At 38.1% G+C, this 20,985-nt stretch overlaps 1 protein-coding gene across 2 annotated transcripts in view; it reads left to right on the top strand.

Moving 5' to 3' along the window:
- Positions 1-20,985, top strand: part of LOC129756128 (bicaudal D-related protein homolog) — a 143,530-nt gene that overhangs the window by 114,726 nt on the left and 7,819 nt on the right. For both annotated transcript variants that reach the window (XM_055752900.1, XM_055752899.1), the window contains exon 3: positions 15,859-16,642. In XM_055752900.1, the coding sequence (XP_055608875.1) occupies positions 15,859-16,642 (784 nt within the window). The remainder of the gene's footprint in view (positions 1-15,858; positions 16,643-20,985) is intronic.

Below are 20,985 nucleotides of genomic sequence, written 5' to 3'. Positions count from 1 at the left end.
CTTCTCAGTCTGCATGCGAACAAAGCATCCACCGGGGTTGGGTACCCGATCTCCGCTTAGGTTACTCGCATCCCAGCCGGTACCACGGGGAGGTAGAGATAGGAGTTGTGAATAAGAGGTGATATGACCACTATGGGGTCTCGTGTTGCACATTATCCACCATTTACCAGCCAGCTTAGCCAACCACAAGGCAGAAAAATGTTGACTATAGTCATGCTTTTTCCATCTTGTGAGAAGGGAGGTTCCGTCAATCGAGCGGTTTTTTTAGGGAAAATTGTTAGTCAAGTCAAGCATTAAATTTTCGCATCCCTGCTCATAACTATTAGTTATTCAAAAATATGAAAACGATAATCTTTGTAAACAATCCCGATCAAAACTTAAAAAAAAAAACTAAGAAAACATAAAAAGCTTGGATGGCCAACCATGGTCAAATTTGTTTTAATGATGAACACAAAACTAATTTCCTAGTTAAGACATACAAAATTTTGACAGCATTTTTTTGCTTGTAAAAAGTACTGTTCAACGTATTCTTTCAAAATTTGAAATTCACGCGTTTTTTTGAGATATTTACGATGCAGGAGAAAAAGAAAAAAATATTTTGCACAGTTTCCTTCAAAATCCATCATATTCAAGCCGATAGCTCAAGGAATATTAAAATAAGGTAGTGTCGAGAGCCATATTGGAATTTTTTGAGACGTCACAAAAACGAATGTATTGAAAATTTATAAGCGAATGGCAGAAATTTCAAATGAAAACACGCTTTAGAACGAAAATCAAATCCAGTTTCATTTTGATAGTGTAATGAGGCCTCTATTTCCCTATGTTATGAAAATTTGGGGTCCATTGAAGATTGCATTATGTTTTTTTTTTCTTATTTTATTAATGAATGCATTGCCATTTTGAAGCTAAAACGTGCAAAAATGAAGAAAAATTTAAAAGGTCTAGCTGGTAGTTATAGAGTGTTCAACTGGTTGTCATGATTTTCATCCAACCGGTTTACCATATTCAATTCTTATGTAGTACAATTAACATCAATTTATGATTGTTAACTCGATTTACTAGAATGCCAATCAGTGATTGTGGTTTTATATAAAAGTTTGTGTTTTGATTACTTTATTGTAATAAGGATCTTGAACTGCACTGACTTGAAAATTTTCATGGAAGAATTTAAACTAAAGGGTAATACGGTCAAAATTTGGTCAAGGGAAAACGCGTGTAAATCGGTGAAATCGTTTATTTCAAAAATCAAATTAAATTTCTTTTTCAAGTTTAATTAGTATAAAATTCAGGAAAAATATTCAGTTAGGCTTCCGCTTTTCCAAATCCAATTTGCCGGGCCTTACGATTAACCCCAGCCATCATATTTTTTACAGCCACCTTGTCCACCTTCTTCGCCGCAGAAAGCCAGTTTGCCTTGAACTGCTGCTCGTCCTTAGCAGTTTTTTTTGGTCTTCTTTAGGTTCCGCTGGACAATAGCCCAGTATTTCTCAATTGGGCGGAGCTCTAACGTGTTGGGAGGGTTCTTGTCCTTGGGAACCACCAGCACGTTGTTGGCGGCGTACCACTCCATGGCCTTTTTACCGTAATGGCAAGATGCCAAATCCGGCCAAAACAGTGCGGAAAAACCGTGTTTCTTCAGGAAAGGCAGCAGACGTTTATTTAAACACTCTTTCACGTAAATTTTTTGGTTGACAGTCCCGGAAGATATGAAAATGCTGCTTTTAAAGCCACAGGTACAGATGGCTTGGATATTTCTTCGCGAACTTTGGCAGTTTCATGTGCTTGAAAATATCTGCTACCTTTCCCCTTATTTTGCCGTATAAAACTCCTGTCCCGGAAGCTGCTTGTAGTCGGCTTTGAAGTAGGTTTCGTCGTCCATTACCATGCAGTCAAACTTCGTCAGCATCGTCGTGTACAGCCTCCGGGATCGCGCTTTGGCCGTCGTATTTTGTTTATCATCGCGATTTGAAGTCACTACCTTCTTGTAAGTCGATAGTCCGGCTCGTTTTTTTGGCTCGATGCACGGTTGTAGACGATACACCCAGCTTATTTACGGCATCTCGGGAAGAGAGGTTAGGGTTTCGCTTGAAACTATCGGCAACTCTCTTTGTCGTCTCAGCGGCTTCCGGTTTTCGATTCCCCCCCCGATCCAGACTTCCTGGCTGTCGACAAACGTTCCACAAACACTTTACATAATTACATTTGTAACGGTTGATTTGGCAACTTTTAGCGATTTTGCCAGCTTTGTGTGCGAGTAGCTCGGATTTTCGCGATGCGCGAGCAAAATTTTGATACGCTGCTCTTCTTCCTTGGACGGCATTTTGACAACTGAAGAGTGAATTCCAAAATCAAAATAGGAGCAACATTCTACACACACACACACACACACACACACACCTTCAAAATGAGGGCTGTTCAGGGTTTTTAAATGCAAAATTGAAATAAATACGTCAAGTTGATATTGACCAAATTTTGACCGTATCACCTTTTTTTTAAAGTTTTGCTAATTTGAGTAGTATCCACCATTTTTTCGAATTTCGGTGGTGTATTTTTTTTTTATAAAATTGCTATAAAATCCGACTTTTTTTTTTGTATCGATTTTGAAGAGCAAGAATCTTTCTAGAATAACATGTTTTAAAAGTGGAACATTTCCAGCAAATTCTTCATCTTAGAGTTAATCCGACTCGGCGCATTTTGCTGTCTTTCTTCTTCCCGTCATTCGGATAAGTCCTGTTTAGGAAAAGTTGTCGAGAAATACAGATGGCGAAATTACAATAATTTCACGCTAAATAATAAGATTCTTGCGGTCTCATTGCGAAGTTCTTTAACTAACAGTAAGGTTTACTTAGTACGGCAAAGTTCTATTAAAACGGACAAGCTCAGATACAAATTTATAACTAAAACTAAACACAATTACTAGCTAACCTAACCTATTTAAGTTGCAGAAACATAACTACAAACCGACCAGATTTGGGATGAACTATCCACTCATTCAAATACTAAATTGTTTGCTACATAAATACGGAACTAGTTCTACTAGAATAAGTAGGTTTAAAACTTAAAGCTAAATTGTAATGTAACCTAATCACATGCAGTATCAGCAAACGCACATAACCACAATTATAGAAGGCGTTCGGGCGTGATAGCTAAATTTGCGCACTGATTTTGTAAGTCACTATCATTTTGTTAACCTAAAAATTAGAATAGTTCCAAAATGTTCAATATATTTACAGTTTGAAGCTGTCTTACTGCTGTCAGTACTCAGCGTTTTATGTGCAACTACGGTTGCGGGTCATCAGGGAAGTCAAGGCGCGTAGAAGGTTTTAAATGTTCCCTTAAGGGCTGAATAGCATTCTCTTCAGTCACTGAAATGAATTTCCAAGTTCGTTTAAGATTAGCATTTTCTTCAGACAGCAATGAATGCTGATTAAGCTGCTATGAATCCTTTTTAAGAGAATTCCGGTTGCTCGGGAAGTATTGGACCAGAAAGTTGCGGAAATTGTAGGAGAAGGATGCAGCCGCCCAAAATTTGACGAAGTATAAAGCGGGCCATAGACTACACCGCATTTGTACAAATGCGATGAAATTTGAAATTTCTGTCGCTGTGAACAAGATTTGTATCGTGTTTGGCACTGCTTGAATGAGGGCGCAAACAATTTGAGTAAAATCAGTCCGGATCGACATATTTTGTACAAACAACCCTCTATGGCATAGTGTATGGTGATGTTCGTACAAAATCCAGGCCATTTATTCAGCCCCAGCCGGGGTGGGGATTGTTATTTTTGTTGATGTTGCTGTTTAGTCAGCAATCGTTTGTGTTCGCACGAATTATGTTTGTATCATGTGTGGGCGAGCGTAGAATCAATTAATTGTCGTGGAATCATCGTATTTGCACATGCCATTTGAGTAGTCTGTGGCCGTCTTATGTTCGGAAAACTGATCACTTACATGACTGAAAAACGTGTGTGCGCCGACCGATGAAAGACAGGTACCAAGAAAAAAGTTAGAAATATTTTTAACAAAAAACGATAAACATTTTTTTCAAAAATTTTCCATGACTTTATCATAAGATTGCCTTTATTTCCTCCATAGAAAGTATTTCGATCAAACGAATGTTTTTGTTTATATACATGCATTCGTAACTGTTTCATTTCTAGAAGAACAGCTTTATATGAGAGTGATCTTAGGCTAGATCGGTCGTTTTTTCTTGAGTTCCCGGTCCGAGTCCGTCTCCCGGAGATTATGCGGATCGAATCATACCCGAATGGCTCCATCCGGAAAACCTGCACGGTCGTCTTTTCTGCATGTTTCTTGAAGCTTGTGATGGACATATTTATGCTTCCCAATCCGTTTGTGGTTGGAAGATCTATTAGGATATATTGACAGTTCTACACGAACACCACCTTAGCAGGAGGCCTCAGCCCTAACCTCAAACCATGGGAGAACAGAATCGATTTTTGAGAAAGGCGCACGATAAACGCGATTTTCCGGTACTAATATCGACAAACTCGCCCTGTGGAAAAGCGATACACAGATGTTCGTGTTTTGATTTTTTCGGGTGTTCAGGGGTGCCAAATGCATTGAGATTTGGAAAAAGATTATATTTTTTTAATTGCATTGTTATTGAAAAACTTTTTCATGAGTACTGAGAATTTGCAACTTTCCGGTTGATTTCTATTCGAATGTGAGATTAAACGCATCATTTATCTGAACGAAATAATAACTTACTGTATCGCACACTTAAACGATGTAGCGAATTTTGTGGATATTTTTAAAATAATCAGAGCTGGAAGGCGATCACGCTCTTTTTTTTAAACTCAAAATTAAGTAGTTTTGGTTCAAAACAGCACTTCGCTGGCTTCCTTCAACTTTGAGTTTGACTGGGCAACAGCAAAAGTAAGTTCTGATGGGCATACTCAATACTAAGTTCGGCAACCGAACTCGAATTTATCCTTTTTTTTCCAGGGTAGCTGATTTTCAGGGAATTAAAGGATGATTAAAATTTGTTGTACCCGGATGTTGCTGTTCCGGTACATTGCATTGCAATTACAGCGCGGTGGAAAGTTTTTACATTCCCGGTCAAAGAAAACTTCCGGATGTTACTTCCCACGGGAAGTAAACAACATCCGGAAGTTTCCGGACATTCCAAGCCGCTCACCATATGATGACAATGACGGACAGAATTTTACGCTGACACGGTGAACATGCATTCCATTATGAAGTTCCTTCATATCTTCCGGTAATTGTTCCGGAACGACAAAATTTTGCGACGTGTTCGTTGGTTGCTGCTCCGGTTCGGACTGAACTCGCTAAGTGTTTTCAGTCCAACAAAGAGAGTTCAATTTTTAGTTCATAAGGTCGAACTCAGCTTTGATCCCTCGCCGAAGGAAAAAAAGGGATCAATTTTGAGTTCGCAGTTCGAACTCCGTTTTGATCCATCGCAAGGAGGAAAAAGGGTACTTAACTTTAAGTTTATAGAATCGAACTATGTTTTGAACCTCGGTCATACTTAATTTTGAGTTAAAAAAAAGAGCGTGATTATTTTCAAAGTCAACATAGACGAGTCATTCTTTAATGAACTTGTTTGTAACAGTGAATAATTTTGCATTCGTTTAGAAGTTAGAAACTACTCTTTTTTAATCTACCAAGAAAGAACATGAAAATATATTGCAGATGTTCTGATTTCACGTAGAAAATTTAGCAAAAGATGATTTATCTTCATCCATTTAGGAACGCCCCTTTATGAATTCAAACGTTTAGCTGGTGATAGTTAAAAAATTTAATCAATTCCGAAATATTATAATTTGTTTCAAACAAGCAAATACTGATTTTGGTAACGCACCTAGCATCACTGGTGAGGCCGCCAGCAAATACAAATTTGAGGTTATGGCTGAGGCCAATTTTTCGTCAATACTATCGTCCGTATATACCCTTATAGAGAAACACACATGCAAGATAGAAGGAGCGTTTTTTGATCGCAACAGGAAGTGGTACGTGTTGAAAATCCGAAATAATGAACAAGAATTCGAGGAAATGAAACAGCTAATCGATGGAACTCCGGATAGTAAAAAACAAAATAAATTAACAATAAATTGGAAGAAATTGGACACAATCTTGCATACAACCAACTTGCCTACAATCTAACATGCCGAAAATAGAAAAAACGTGTTATTGCAGATTGAATATTTCAAAAAACTTCGAATAAATACTTAAAAGAGGTGATAAAATTCCCATAATTAACAGTTAACTTTTACTCCTTAAAATGTTTGAATTTTCGAGAAGAATTTCAAATTTTCAATAAAATATCTCAAACTTAATGTATTTTTGAAAAATCGAAAGGGAGAGGGGGGAGGGTTGACAAAAAAAGAATTTGATATGGCCTAACTGGTGCACCATAATTAAACCTCAAGGGAACCTAGGGTTCCAAATTCTGCAAAAAGTTCAAATAGTCTGATCACCTACTTCCACTAAACGGTCTACTAAGCTCAACATTCAAAAACGAGATGATGACCATCGATTATAATCGCACTGATGGTCTGTGTCTCTCTCTCTCTGTCTGTCGGCTAATTTGTCACGATTGTTCTCGCCGCGGGGTGCCATTGTTCTTCTTTCTTCCATTGCATTGCATTGTGTGGAGCTGTCAGCCGGATGGTTAGTGTTTACTAACTGGCTTATTTGGTGGAGCCTCATCGAAGAAGAAGGCCCTTCTTCCACCCAACTCGCGTCGATGTTACTCCACCACCACCTCTGTAGCTTTTTTGTTCATTCTTTTGGCATCGTCATCATCATCATCATCATGTCGAAATTGGCAATTTTCGCTTGCTTTGTTTCATAATTTAAGTACCAGAGTAGGTACCCACTGTTGTAGCTGCATTGATATCCATGGCAACAGAAACTCGATGACGACTGTTGGTTCCTCGTAGTGGATGGATGCTACAATTCCGCTGTCACCGGAGCGTGAATAATTCCATCAGCCTATATGGCAATTTAATGGCGTCCCGAATACGAAAATATTGTTACATAACAGTTCCTGTAGTAGTTATAAAACGATTACAGGCAGTGTAAAAAAACGTTTAGAAAATGATATCTGAAACCATAAAAAACATTGCACTTATCTTGAATTCCAAAACGACGGTCTGTTGAATATGGCGTTAAGTTATGTTACTGTTTAAAACTATTAAAACCTATATATGGAGACACTGTTCTAGGAACAGTTAGGGTATGGTTTATAAAACGCTTATGAATAACGTTTTCAGCGCATTGAACTGTTTCTAGAATGAACATATGTAGGCATATTTTGAACGATTTATCAAACCGTTAATCGAACTGTTACGGAAATCGGTGTACGAACCGTTTTAACTAAGATTACTGTTTTTTGATGACCTCATATAACATAAACATTGAAAAAAACTGTAAGATTGTATCGTAAAACTGCTAAGAGACGATTACCTCAAAGCTTTTTTGTACCCTCACCCACACATAGATGAAAATATTTTGGGGACTTTCGGATTTTCATTATTTTATTAATTCAATCTTTAAACTCATCTTCATTGAAATTTTATTAGGTACTTACACAACTTTGAAAAGCTAAGCTGTACTGCAAAATTTTCCGTAGCCTGGTGAACGATTTAGCCGGCGGACCAGGACCCTGAAAAAACCTTATCATTCCGAGGGCCCCGTTGCTGCTGTACGAAAACTGCTGTCTGTTGGAGATGAAGTTCAGGTGCTAGAATAGAAATAAAATTATTTATTAGAAGGTGCATTAAGTTTTTTGTTAAATTGAGCAATAAAACAAAACACAAATTTTCACCTACCTGAAAAGCGCACGAGCTTCAGCGGTTCTATGTTGGGCAGAAAATCCAATTCCCGGTGTTGTATCATGCTGCCGCAGCTCAATAAGCCCTGCTCGGAACGGACCGACAGTGGGCATCACAACACCGGGAGTCTCGAAACCGAATCCGGTAAATTACCGTGAAGAAAAGTCGTAGAAAAATACGCGACGAGCTTGCAAATTTCCGGCGCAAGAAATAAACAACCGGACAAAAACGACCAGGGATGCCAGGTGCACTGAATTTAAAAAAATTGGAAAATGTTAAACATTTAGGTCAACTAAATTAAATGTTGTTTCGTAGTAAATTATAATGAATCAATTCATTCATTAGCAAAACTATTACACAAAATCGATGATATTATGTCACCTGATTGCATGTTTTCTAGCCTAAATTAAAAATAACCATAGTTCTCGCATTCGTCTTAAAAAACGATTTCTGACGGAATCAGTAATAATTGTTGTTTTTACACCATCGAAACTTCAAGCTCTACCCCTTAACAGAAGAAAAAGCCTAAAATTTGCAACAAGAGCGCAATTGGAATGTTTACTTCCAATTTGATTCCTTTTGACTCGTTGTTTTATTTACATATGATATACTAAATGAAATGTGAAATAATGTGGATTATGTAGAGAATGGCATTTACTGCAATTGATGTTTCATGGAATGTACCGCATTAGGCTTCTTAACAAGCATGTAATAAATATTAATTGAGTCCATGGATTCACAAATAAACTTTCATATTATAATTATCTTGAATAAAGTCACTTAAAGCGTTTGTTTAAAGCATTTGTAAATCAAGTGCTAAACCTCCTTTAGTGTGATGTAATACATATGTAGCATCCAAGTTCAATTATTATCATTAAAACTACTCTCGAACCGTATCAGAATATAAAAAAAATTAAAATTGTTTTCATCAATCTGTACAAATTTTGTTTACAAAGCCATCTGGCTGCATGCAGGCGTTTCCAAGAGAAACTTCTTTTTTATTGAAGTAGATCTTTTCTAAAAAGTTGTAAAAGTATATAAAAAAAATTTTAAGATTTAATAAGTGTGTACTGATTTCTTGCAAAATCATCTGGCATCTTTGATTCGCATTTCGGCCATTTTTGACGTGGGTTTGACAGAAGACATTAACGCTATGGAAAACGGTTCGGGATAATTTTGACGATTCAAAAAAATTTAAAGTTAATCGTGCATACCATTCGTTCACCTTTCCGAATACCATTACTTTTCCACACGAACGTTCATTTTTCTTTTTTAACGTTGTCGAAGTAAAGTTTAATATTACAGCTACTTTTACAGAGACCATCACTATTTCTAGAACTGTTGATGTTTCGTATAGACTGTTTAAGCTATAGTTTTTTAGTATGCGGGGTCTCTCGGGGCGCTCTGATGGATGAGAAATGCGTATGATTTACCTTGACAATACCCGTACAAGTTGCGCACACCGCCTGACAGCCGAAATCACTTAGGTGGTTAGTGATTTGAACGCGATTGCCCGATGCTTTAGGCCAAGGCTCCTTTTTCCAAACCATGAAATAAAATGTGACAAAAACCGAGCAATTGAAATTGAAAGTTAAAGATTGCATACTAAGCCTACTGAGCCTACGGAGGGTTCCTCAAAACTTTGTCTGTGTGCTTCGAATTTCGAAAGTTTTAATTTTTATTCCAAAGATATGACTTCAATTTACATCAAATTGAAACATAAGTTTCACCGTAATTGGTTTGCATAAGTTTCAAAACAAAAAAAAAACACTGGCGTGGAAGAACAAACATCAAATCCATTAGTGTAGCCATTAAGCAACACTTAAAATGCTTAGGTATAAATGCTTATGAAATACATAATTTATAAGTCAGAATAAATTAAAATCATAGCTTCAAATGAGATTCTGACCGGTCAATGCTAATTATATTTCAATTTGCCGATGCTCATACGTTTTATAGCTGAGTTGGAAAAACGGCCTCATTTTCCACATCAAAACATTAGTTCATCATTTTTCAGGCGTGTCCAATTTGGACTAAAACCAGTTAATAATGCTGATTGATGTAGAACTTAGAACTCAGCTTTAGCATAAGAATGTTTTTGAAACTCTCCCCAACAACATTTATCGAACACAGAATAATGGAAAGGTATGGATAATTGCACTATTTCTGAATGGAACACCAACGAAGCTTTTTTTAAATTTGCATCATCTAAAAATGTTCATGCAAAATATCAAACTTAATGAGCTTCATGGCCACAGAAACTATTGCTCCCTATCTTTGGTACCGACGATCAGCAAATTAGCTATGGTGATTAGCGCCCCCACATTCGGTCCAAAAACTCCGATACCCTCAACAAGACAGTTTATTTCTCCCTCTCATCATCATCAGCTCATTACCAAAACCCTCGGAGTCATACAGGTAACAGCAAAAAGGAGCTCACCGAATGCTAACAAGATTGGCGCGGATTAGTCATCATTTATCCATCCGTCTGTCAGCTGAAGCTTTATGGCTAATGATGACCAGGATGTCGTATGACATCAGTGTTGGAAATCTACTTAAGCTAATTCGTCGTCGGAGTGGGGGAGTCTGGCTGGATAAGACAGTTTATTGTCACATGGAATCCACACTAGAATCCCAATAATTTATGTTGGGTAGCGGTAGTAGACTGTCAAGAAAATATTCTAAACAAATCTAAAACTGATTTTGATCAAGTTAAAAAAAAGTGGATCTATAGAGATCAGTATAGGCTGTGTGAAATGTTTACAACATCCCACTATCGGACAACCTGCCTTAAATGACAGAGTTGGTGGTCAGACAGTGGTTGAATGAATATCTTCATGGCACCAATCACTGTGCGCCTACGCCCATAAAATAGTCATAAGTACTATTTTTTATTACAAGTTTTTTTTGTCGTGCAGACAGTTCAGGTTTTAGTGGAAGTACTACAGACCTAACTTAAATTGATGAATCAATTGATGCACATAAACTTTGAAGAAGTTTATAGAAATATATGAACACAAATGCTAATGCAAGACCGAGAGGTTCAAAGTCACCGACATTGAACATGTGATTAATATTATGTGGTGATTCTATTCATGATTGAATATACATTACACCACGTTGAAATCAATTCTCGCAAAGATGTTTGGTGCATCGATAGCACCGAACAGCAACTTTCCAAAAAACGCCGCCTTCAGGTATTCACAACGGTCAGCGAGGCTATCCAAATTCAACCAGGAAAATCGCTGCATGTACGTGGAAGACTCTTTAAAGACCGGCCAGGGGCAAATTCGAAGTGCTGAGTGGGTAAATTTAGGTAGCACGGATTCGATTCTGCTGACCCATGTATCGTGGCTAGGGTACCAGACGATAGCCCCTGATTACAGGAGCGAGCTAACTAACGCACAATAAAGAGTTCGTAGACAACGGTGGATTTGTAAATTTGGTTCACAGAATCTTTCTGGAATTTTTCAATACTGTCCGCTGGTTTCATGTAGGTATTTCATCAGATTTGCCTTCATCAAATATCAAAAAGTTTCGATTAAACGAATCTCTGGACAGTTTGGTGGGATCATGTCATTCGGTAAACATGTGACCTTGTTGATTTCATACCACTTTAATGCATCCTTAGAGTAGTGACACGAACCGAGATCAGGCCGAAAGATTGTAGGATTGTTATGCTGTTTGATCCAGGGTAGTTAACTTTTTTGCAATTATTCTTTTACGTAAATTTAGCCATTCATTGTTTCTGTGGTTATGAATGAATTTTACCGCATTCACATATGGCTTGCCACACCAACCTTCTTTCCAAATTTTTCAGCCTGAATGGCTTGCGCTGATGCAATTCACCAAACACCTCGGCAATCGGCAACCCTTTCTTTTGTTTCGTTCCGACACGTGGAAGATGTTTGATAGATGTCTGATCAACATGCGATGTCGTCAGTGATATCGCCGTCGCTGATGTTGACAAAAACTCCGGTTCGGGTGCTCGGCGACAATAATCGAGTTTAATGTAGGTTTCATCATCTATGATAACACAATTCGATTTCTTGGACAGAAGTTTGTCGTAGAGTTTCCGAGCCCCCAGTTTCACGGATTCAGCCTGTTGAGTACTCCCTTTTTGGCTGCTTCTGCTTCCGATGGGTCTAAAGTCCAATTCTCTCTTTTGCACGCAGAAAGTTAGTCGATGAAGTGATAGCTGAACTGAAATGTGTAAAGTTTCATAAAAAAATATCTTCTAAAAGAGAGATTGCAGCTTGTCAATGCTCTTTTGAACGCCAATATAGTTTTTATCCAAAAAGTTATATCGACAAGTTTTAGCAATAATCAAATCTCACATAAACCTTGCAGTAAGGTTTATTGAGCTTAGATTTTGAAGCTTATTGAACAAAATTTGAGTATTTGCACTCATACATATTTGGTAAAAAAAAACATTTAGCTGTGATAATTTTATTACAATGCAAATGAATAATAAAAAAAAAATACCGGAAATACTGTTTTTTTACCGTCTCAATAGCCGGTATTTCCGGTATTGGAAAATGGACGGTTTTACCGGTTTCGGTAAAACCGGTTAGACCACCCTAGGTTTCACGGATTCAGCCTGTTTGGTACTCCTTTTTGGCTGCTTCTGCTCCCGATGGGTTTGAAGTGCAGTCCTCTCTTTGGCGAGCATAACGTTAGTCGGAGAAGTACCTACCTAGCTAACATGTTTGTAGGTATATTTCTCAACAAACTTTGTTATATGTCTCATATACATTATAGAATAATCGCATTAAACTCGAAAAACAGCATTTACCTACCAAAGTGGAGGCAATATACATACATATATGTAACTTCTCGCTTAAGCGATAAGAATTATACAAATTGGACGATATTCAACGCCTTATTCGTACATCCTGAAAGTATGCGAGAGAGCGCAACTTTTGCAATCAATGCATGCAAACCGTTGCCAGCGACAATATTTGCTGCTTCTCTCATTGGACAGTTTTTTTTCCAAATGAACCATCTGATTTTAAGCGAACTGGTTTTACTGCTTATCACAGAGAACAAGGTTGTTTTCTCTCTCACTCGAATCTCGCGCGGGAGAACAAATTTGCAATAATGGCGGACTTTTTATCATATCCGATTTATACCGACTTTAAGTGACCATCGTTTACTGATCGTTTACTTATTTGGTAGGGAGTGCGGTTCGCATTAACACTGTTAACGATTTGAGCTATCATTTCTAATGCGGTTTTATGTTTGCTGGGTAGATTCTTAGCCACATCACGTACTGATGCCGGAGGATGCCGTTTGTAGTAATCCTTGATTTTCTTGTCCATTGTAGGGTCAGCAGGGCCAGGTTTCCTACCGCGTCTCGGAGTTCTGTTCTCCATACTTTCTCAACGCGGTTAGAACTGCTCCGACACTGACACCTCCTTCCTTATCTTGTTTTCTAATTGAAAGACCACTAACAGTGCCTCATTTGTGTACAATCCGTTTTCTTTGCTCGGGAGTAATGCCACGCATTTTCATATTTCTTCGCAAGAAACGTCAAAAAACATTACAACGCCTACTTCACTTGGATGTAAACAACAGTATGCAGCCAAAATTTGGTTGAATACTACACAATTTTTGAAATGACGGTTATTTTATGGTGTGATTTATAACTACTGGAACAGTATTTATTTAATTACTAAATTTGGAACCAGAATATCCGAAATAAGTTTAAGCTCATTGAAAATTCAACATTTGGGAATGAATTTCTATCTACAAGTCAGAAAGTTTGATAACAGTGGCATTCTGGACCGGGGATAAAATTTTTAAGGTTTTAGTCTCGAATTAAGACTGTTAGGCCGATGACACAGGGAATACGATGCGATGCGGTGAATGCGATTCAATGCGGTGAACCACATTTGATGAAAATGTATGTGAATCGCTTAAACCTGACATACGGCTTAAACCTGACGCGGTGGAGAAGATGTCAATTTGTTCCGCCGCTCGAGTTCGCATTGGCTGCGTCCGAAAATTTTTCCCCCTATTCGCATCGCATCGCACTCACTATGTCATCGGCCTTACTCTTGAATCATCTCAATCATTCATCAAATTTGAAAAAAAAAATCAACTTTTCAGTTGAGAGTAGAACATTTTGCATGGTTTTTGTTCTATAGGATGCGTGCAAACGCTAATGCGGAATTGAGATGAATGCGTGAAACCATACCGATAAAATTTTACCACTTTTAAAGTTAAACGTTGGTTTTCAGTCGAAAAAAAATCCTTTAATCAATCATTTCGAATGATCACGTGTAAAGTGTAAATTACTAAATCAAAGTTGAAACAGCACAAAAAAGGTATTTGATGTAATTTTAACAACCTTGCCACACTTTCCAATTTTGATTAAGATTTTTTTTTAAATAAACACTTCATGTGAAGTAACACCGTATTAAAATAAAAAAATAAAAAAAATAATTTTAAACTTTAAGATAGTATATGTGTCATTTTTGTTATTTTGTCATTTTTGTAATTTTTGTCATTTTTGTGATTTTTGTCATTTTTGTCATTTTTGTCACTTTTGTCATTTTTGTCATTTTTGTCATTTTTGTCATTTTTGTCATTTTTGTCATTTTTGTCATTTTTGTCATTTTTGTCATTTTTGTCATTTTGGTCATTTTTGTCATTTTTGTCATTTTTGTCATTTTTGTCTTTTTTGTGATTTTTGTCATTTTTGTCATTTTTGTCATTTTTGTCATTTTTGTCATTTTTGTCATTTTTGTCATTTTTGTCATTTTTGTCATTTTTGTCATTTTTGTCATTTTTGTCATTATTGTCATTTTTGTCATTTTTGTCATTTTTGCCATTTTTGTCATTTTTGTCATTTTTGTCATTTTTGTTTTTTTGTCATTTTTGTCAATTTTGTCATTTTTGTCATTTTTGTCATTTTTGTCATTCTTGTCATTTTTGTCATTTTTGTCATTTTGGTCATTTTTGACTGTCTTTTTTGTCAATTTAGTTATTTTTGTCATTTTCGTCTTTTTTGTCATTTATATTCAGTCTGTTAAGCCTAAATCGGCTAAGACGGTGTATGTCTTTTTTTTTCATTTTTATCATTTTTGCCATTTTTTGTCATTTTTGTATTTTTGTCATTTTTGTGATTTTTGTCATTTTTGAATTTTTTTGTCATTTTTGTCATTTTTGTCTTTTTGTTATTTTTGTCTATCTTCTCTTTTTTGTCAATATGGTAATTTGTGTCTGTTAAGTCATTTTTTGTATTTTTTTTGTAATTTTTGGCATTTGATATTTTTTTGTCATTTTTGTTCATTTTTGTCATTTTTGTCATTTTTGTCATTTTTGTCATTTTTGTCATTTTTGTCATTCTTGTCATTCTTGTCATTTTTATCTTCCCCAATCAAAATTTATATGAAATGAACAGTTCATTTGAGATTTTAAATTAAAACTAAGTGCAGACTAGTTGACAAATTCATGCGATAATGATTTCACAGATGACAGAGAGCTCATCAACAATTCGACAACCGTTTGAGAGTCGAAGTGCCGCCAAATCGTTATTCATAACTATTTATGTTGATGTCTCGCCATCATCGGCTTGTTTCAACAGTTACCAGCCGAATGTTATAACTAAAAATGTCTGTAACCTAACTGTCGCGTTTATCAGCCGACCAAAGTTGAGCGGTTCAAACTTTTTTTTTTGCTCATTGATCCACTTGATAAAAGAGCGGAACGCCAATTTTGGTACCCCGATTTTTTTTTTGTATTCGACGAATGGTAAGCGATGCTAAATGGTCACTAATGGATGAAAAAAAAAAATTCAAAAAGACTCATAAATCACATCCGCTGCGTATTTAATTTTAGCGAAAAAGAGAGTTAGCAAAGATGTCCATTTGAAAGATAACAGATTTCAACCGAGAGCCAGAGCACCATTGAACTAACAACTATTTCGAACGGCTCGTTTCGAAAGTTCGACAAACTTGATTCAAATGCAAATCAATCGCTTAACACCCACAGCTGAATTCTAAAAATTTTGTTTCCTTTCTTTTTTTTCCCACAGAAACTGGAACAGGAGAAGTACATCCTCAAGCGACAGTTGGACCAAACGACGAGCGAAAATGATGTCATCATACTGGAGCTGCAGACGGACATCAAGCAGTTCAAGCAACGGCTGGACGCCCAGGAACAGATCATGCGGCAGATGGAAAGGGAAAAGAACCTACTGATCGAGGAGCTGACGGCCCAAAATACCCGCCTTTCGAATGAGCTGCAGAAATCGAATGCGGCCGAACTTCAGCTAACGGCGCAGCTAAACGAGATCAAGGACCAATGCAATAGGCGGACGCTCAGCATCCAAGATCACGTCAATAGTCTGGAAAGTCTGAAGAGTGAGCTGAGAATGATTCTGGACAAGAAAAATGATCTGGAAAGCCGATTGCACATGACGACCTCGGAGAAGGACAATCTAACCATTGCGCTGAATGAAGCCTCCGAGAGGATACTGATCCTGGAGCGGAGTACCAAGGAGCAGGATACCAAATTCCAGATGACGGTCCAAACGTTGGACCGGCTGGAGCGGGAAAATGGAACGCTGAGTGAGCGACTGGAATCGTTCGATTCGCAACGATCCGGACACAGCGGCGAACCGATGACCCACGAAACCTCGCTGTTACAGGAGATGAACGGGGAAGATGACATGATGATGGGGGAGGCTGGAGTCGGTACCGTCGGGGGAGTTACCAAAGATGAAGTGCTGCTGCTCCAGCGGGAGGCCCAATCGGTGTACAAACAGCTGAAGACGCTGTGCCAGACGCTGAGGAGTACACATCATGATGATGATTCAGGTGAGATTTTTTTTTATACATTTCAATCAGTTACTCATAGAAATTTAATATCTGCACACAAAACGTGAAACAGCATTTTAAGATTTTTTGAATGATTTATCTTAAATAGGAAATAATAGAAAATTGTATGGAATGTATCTCAAATGATCAGATTATCCTCATTGCAGGTCGTACCTCGAACCGTATAAAAAATCCAAAGGGACTTTCGATCCATCCAGCACGTTCCTACTTTAAGGCTTTCTCTGGGCAGCTATTTTCGTGCCGAATTGAACTGTCTCTGTTTAGTGAAACAGTTGAACTATTGTCGTAGATCTACGATCAATTCTCGAAATTTGCGGATTTTTCCATTTTTATACGGACAATTTAGAGTGCCCCAAATGACCCGACATTTGAGAAAGTTATGCGCTGCAGTACAAGGTCTCCTGTCAAATTTGGGCCATATCGGATCACGGGGAAGGGTCGCTCAACGAGCCTAAAGTTTGTATAGGATTTTTGGACATTTTGTTCGGGAGTAACCCAGTTCCAGTTTTTCATGAATAAATTTTGTCCCCTTCGGTCGATTTCTTTTGAAAACGGTTTTTCTTAAAGCCTAAACTACACAGATAAAAAAATGTAACCTTACATTACAAGTGATTTTACATTTTAACACCAGCGCTGGAAGAATATTGAAAAAGAGTATAGCATCTTGACCTTTTCAAGGGAAATTACATGTAAATGCATGCCAAATCCAGCGCCAGCGTCAGTTTGTCAGTTTTGTTTTGTATTTACTCCAGTTAGATTCTCGTCCCGTTCTGCGTCGGCAAAAGTTTGCAGTTTTTTATTCCATAGAATTATGTTTGCTAACTAGAGGTAAACAATTTTGAAAATAAGTGTGACTTATAACATATTAACACTGGTTTATGTCATTTGCAGGAAACCAAAGCTGAGAAATTAGATGCCTGGAAATTTAACCATTGGAACTCCAATTGTGCAACAGCATATTTTCTGCTGTCATTTCGCACCAGCCGTTGTTTTCGTCGGGGGAATCAGAAAAAAATAAACAGTGTTCGGAAGGGTTTGAACCAAGTGTTGTTTATTTTTTCAATTCCAAGTGTAAGTGTATTTCAAGTGGAATAAAATGTTTTCTCTGCACAAAAAGTGTTTTTTGTTTTGATTCAGTAACCATCCCCTGTCTAATAAGATTTATGGGATGAGATAGATCATGTAAATCTACATTCAATAACAGCATTGAAAGCTGACGAAAATTTACATGAAACAATTAGTATTATCGCATGCAAATGGCCGATTCCTTTCTACCCATGTAGTTTCATGTAAATCTACGTTGATTTTTCTAAGTGTGTATGACAAATATTTAAACCGATTTTTTTTCAATTCAAGTTCAAACACAAAAGTTATCAAGCTTCAAAAAATAGTCATCATTTTTAAGGGTGATATTCATCACTATTAATGAGAGACACTGCGTCGAACATTTTGATGCAGCATTCACAGTGATGAATATTACCTTGAAAAAAGTTACCCCATGAACTTTTTTTATCATAAGTCAAATTGAAATGCAGTCTTCGGATGAAATATTTGTCATAGTTCAGGCTTTAAGCAAAACCATTTTCAAAAGAAATCGGCCGTAGGGGACCAAAGTTATTCATGAAAAACTGGATTTTCATGTTCTTCCCGAACAAAATGTCTCAAAATCCCATATAAACTTTAGGCTCGTAAGCGATCCTTTCCCGTGATTCGATCTGGCATAATTTGGCATGCGATCTTGTACTAGACCTAGGATCAATTGAAGTCTGCAGCGCATAACATTTCACAAGCTAGAAATTTCTCATATAAATTTGGGGCAGTCTAACGGACACTTAACACTTTTCATTAACAGTGGAAAGCCCATTATCTTCCGTGGTGTGTCTTTTTACAAAATGGATATTTGACTTCAAACCATAACAGCCAGGTGATTTTGCTGCCGTATTCTGTGTGTTTGTTCGAGTGTCGTAGCGCCTAAATACTGCTAGAAGCGCCGCTGGAAAGCCTCGATTCATTCGGCTCCGTTCTGGTAGAAAGGGCTCAAAAATCACTTTTCAGGCAGTAACGTCTTTGAAGTCTTTGGCCATATGAAACAGAAATCCAAGGCTTCGACAAGCTTCGTCGACAACATAGTTCGTATGAGTCTTGAATTCCAGCCGTTGTTTGATCGAGAATAACTTCCAGATCGTTGATGTGGTCCACCCGGATGATAGTTTCTCCGAGGATGTAGAGGGTGTCGCTTACGAGAAAACTATATTACAGAGCATTTACTGCGGCTGGCAATTGATGTCGCACCAGTAAGCAAAATCGGTAAATTTCTGTTGTAGGAAGTTGATCTCTTCTTGATCGTTTATGGTGTGAAAAAGTTTCAGGTCATCGGCATATGCAAGGTTTATGCCGCCGAGGAGCGAGAGTACATCATTGAAGCAGATCACGAAAATGATCGGTCCCAAATTGCTTCCTTGGGGTAATCCTGAAGGAGCAACGAACTTATCGTAGGAGAAATGATACTTGCAAATTGAGAAAATTCGATCCAAAACAACCAATTCGAATAATTTTGCTATCGAACATAGAGCGGAGATTCCACGGTAGTTGCTCACATCTCTCTTATCTTCTTTTTTGTGGACAGGAAACATGGGCGTCTTCCACAATGAGAGATAGATTTCTCCGCCCAACGATGATTGTAAGATGTCAGCGAAAATGGCATAAAACTCTTCAAAAAAAAAAAAAAAATAGCTGGTATACGGTCCAGGCCCGTAAAAGTTTAGTTTTTTAGCTTTTTATCAGTCGCTTTTACGATGGCTGCATTGTCGACTAGAATACCATTCAAAGTTGATCCCATAGGGGTGATATATTTCCGACAGACCTGGCTTGTTACTCTCTTTCCTCAGTTGTGAAAATACTAGAAAATATCTCAGCAAAAATTTCACAAATTTCGGGAACAGAATTTGTGTATCAAGGAATATGTGGGGCCCTGTTTCTTTCCGTTGATTTTTACGTGCTTCCAAAAATATTTCGGACTGGTCTTACTAACTTTTTTTACTAGCAGAGTTCAGCTTGCGGTATTGGTATTCTTCCTTAGTGTAAAGGGAATTTGTGCTTGTTGAAGATTCGGAGTGCGCGATTTTTTGCCGTCTTCAGTCGCCGCAGTTCTTTAGTGACCCAGGGACAGGCTTCCGAAAAGTACGCCTTTTTCTTGTCGAACAAAATGTCTCGGTTTTCCTTACCACTCGGTTGCTGCTGTACCGTCGGTAACAAATCGAAACGCTTCGGCTACATCACACACGTGCGGGAACACAGGCTGTATCTGAACAATCGGCTCAAAGCTTGCGCTGCCGAAAATGTTGTGCTTTAAGCTGTAGCGAACCCAACCGACAGTTCGGTTTTAATCCCTTCAGGCCTCCTGTTTCTAAAATAATTTCATCTACCTGTCGGCTGCAGCGCGTGACAGTTTTGGGCAGGACTGTCACGGTTGACTGTCGTGCCCATACCGTACCCATGCCCGGCCGTATGCGCTGCTGCTCGGTTCGAATAGATCGAACGAGCCATCGAGCAGGAGCATGCAGGTTAGGCGATATGATTACCTTTTATCCTATGGGGTCCTATGAGGAGGGTGATCGGGGTGATCACCCCCCTCCCCCCCTTAAGTGAGAAAGAAATTCATACCTACGTTCGTTCGAAATTAACTCGGCCCGAGCGTGGATGATAATCCAAAGCGAGTCTCGGCTACAGTCGGACGGAGTAGGTAGTACTGTCATGCGAAATTCAACGCATTGAAAACTGTCACGAAGATTTTCCCAAAACTGTCACGAAGCTTAAAAAACTTTCATACCCACGAACAAACTTTCGCATGAGGTAAAACGAGGCCTCGTTGTACATCGCACGACCGCTCCTTTTAGAACTGTCGGGGAAGAAATATTCGGAAAGCTTTCATCGAGGTGCACGTGCGACGTTCGCAAGAATACTGTCGTTCGCCAGTACTTTTCGGAAGCCTGCCCAGGGAGCCCGTAGATTGGTAGCCACGCTAAGTTTCGGAACATGGCGATCAATGATCTCATTGAGAATGTTCGAAAATGTCTCAGCAGCTGCGTTCGGATAAAAAGATGGCTCAACTTCCCATACGATGGATTCAAGGACAAGGGAGATAGCTTCGAAATCCACGTTCTTGAAATCTTGATAGAGTTGTGCTGTTCTCTTCACCATAGCATATATCCCAGCGGCATCGAGGGAAACCACTAAGGCTGGTTGTTGTAGAACAGCTTTGACAAATAGAGCTGACTTTAGAAAGGCAACGCGCAAAGGGTTCTGTTAAAACCAGGTCTCCA

Source organism: Uranotaenia lowii, chromosome 3, assembly GCF_029784155.1.
Source record: "Uranotaenia lowii strain MFRU-FL chromosome 3, ASM2978415v1, whole genome shotgun sequence".
In the NCBI taxonomy this organism is placed as follows: domain Eukaryota; kingdom Metazoa; phylum Arthropoda; class Insecta; order Diptera; family Culicidae; genus Uranotaenia; species Uranotaenia lowii.
Note: the sequence above shows the minus strand (reverse complement) of the source record. Positions and strands in the feature narration are given on the sequence as shown.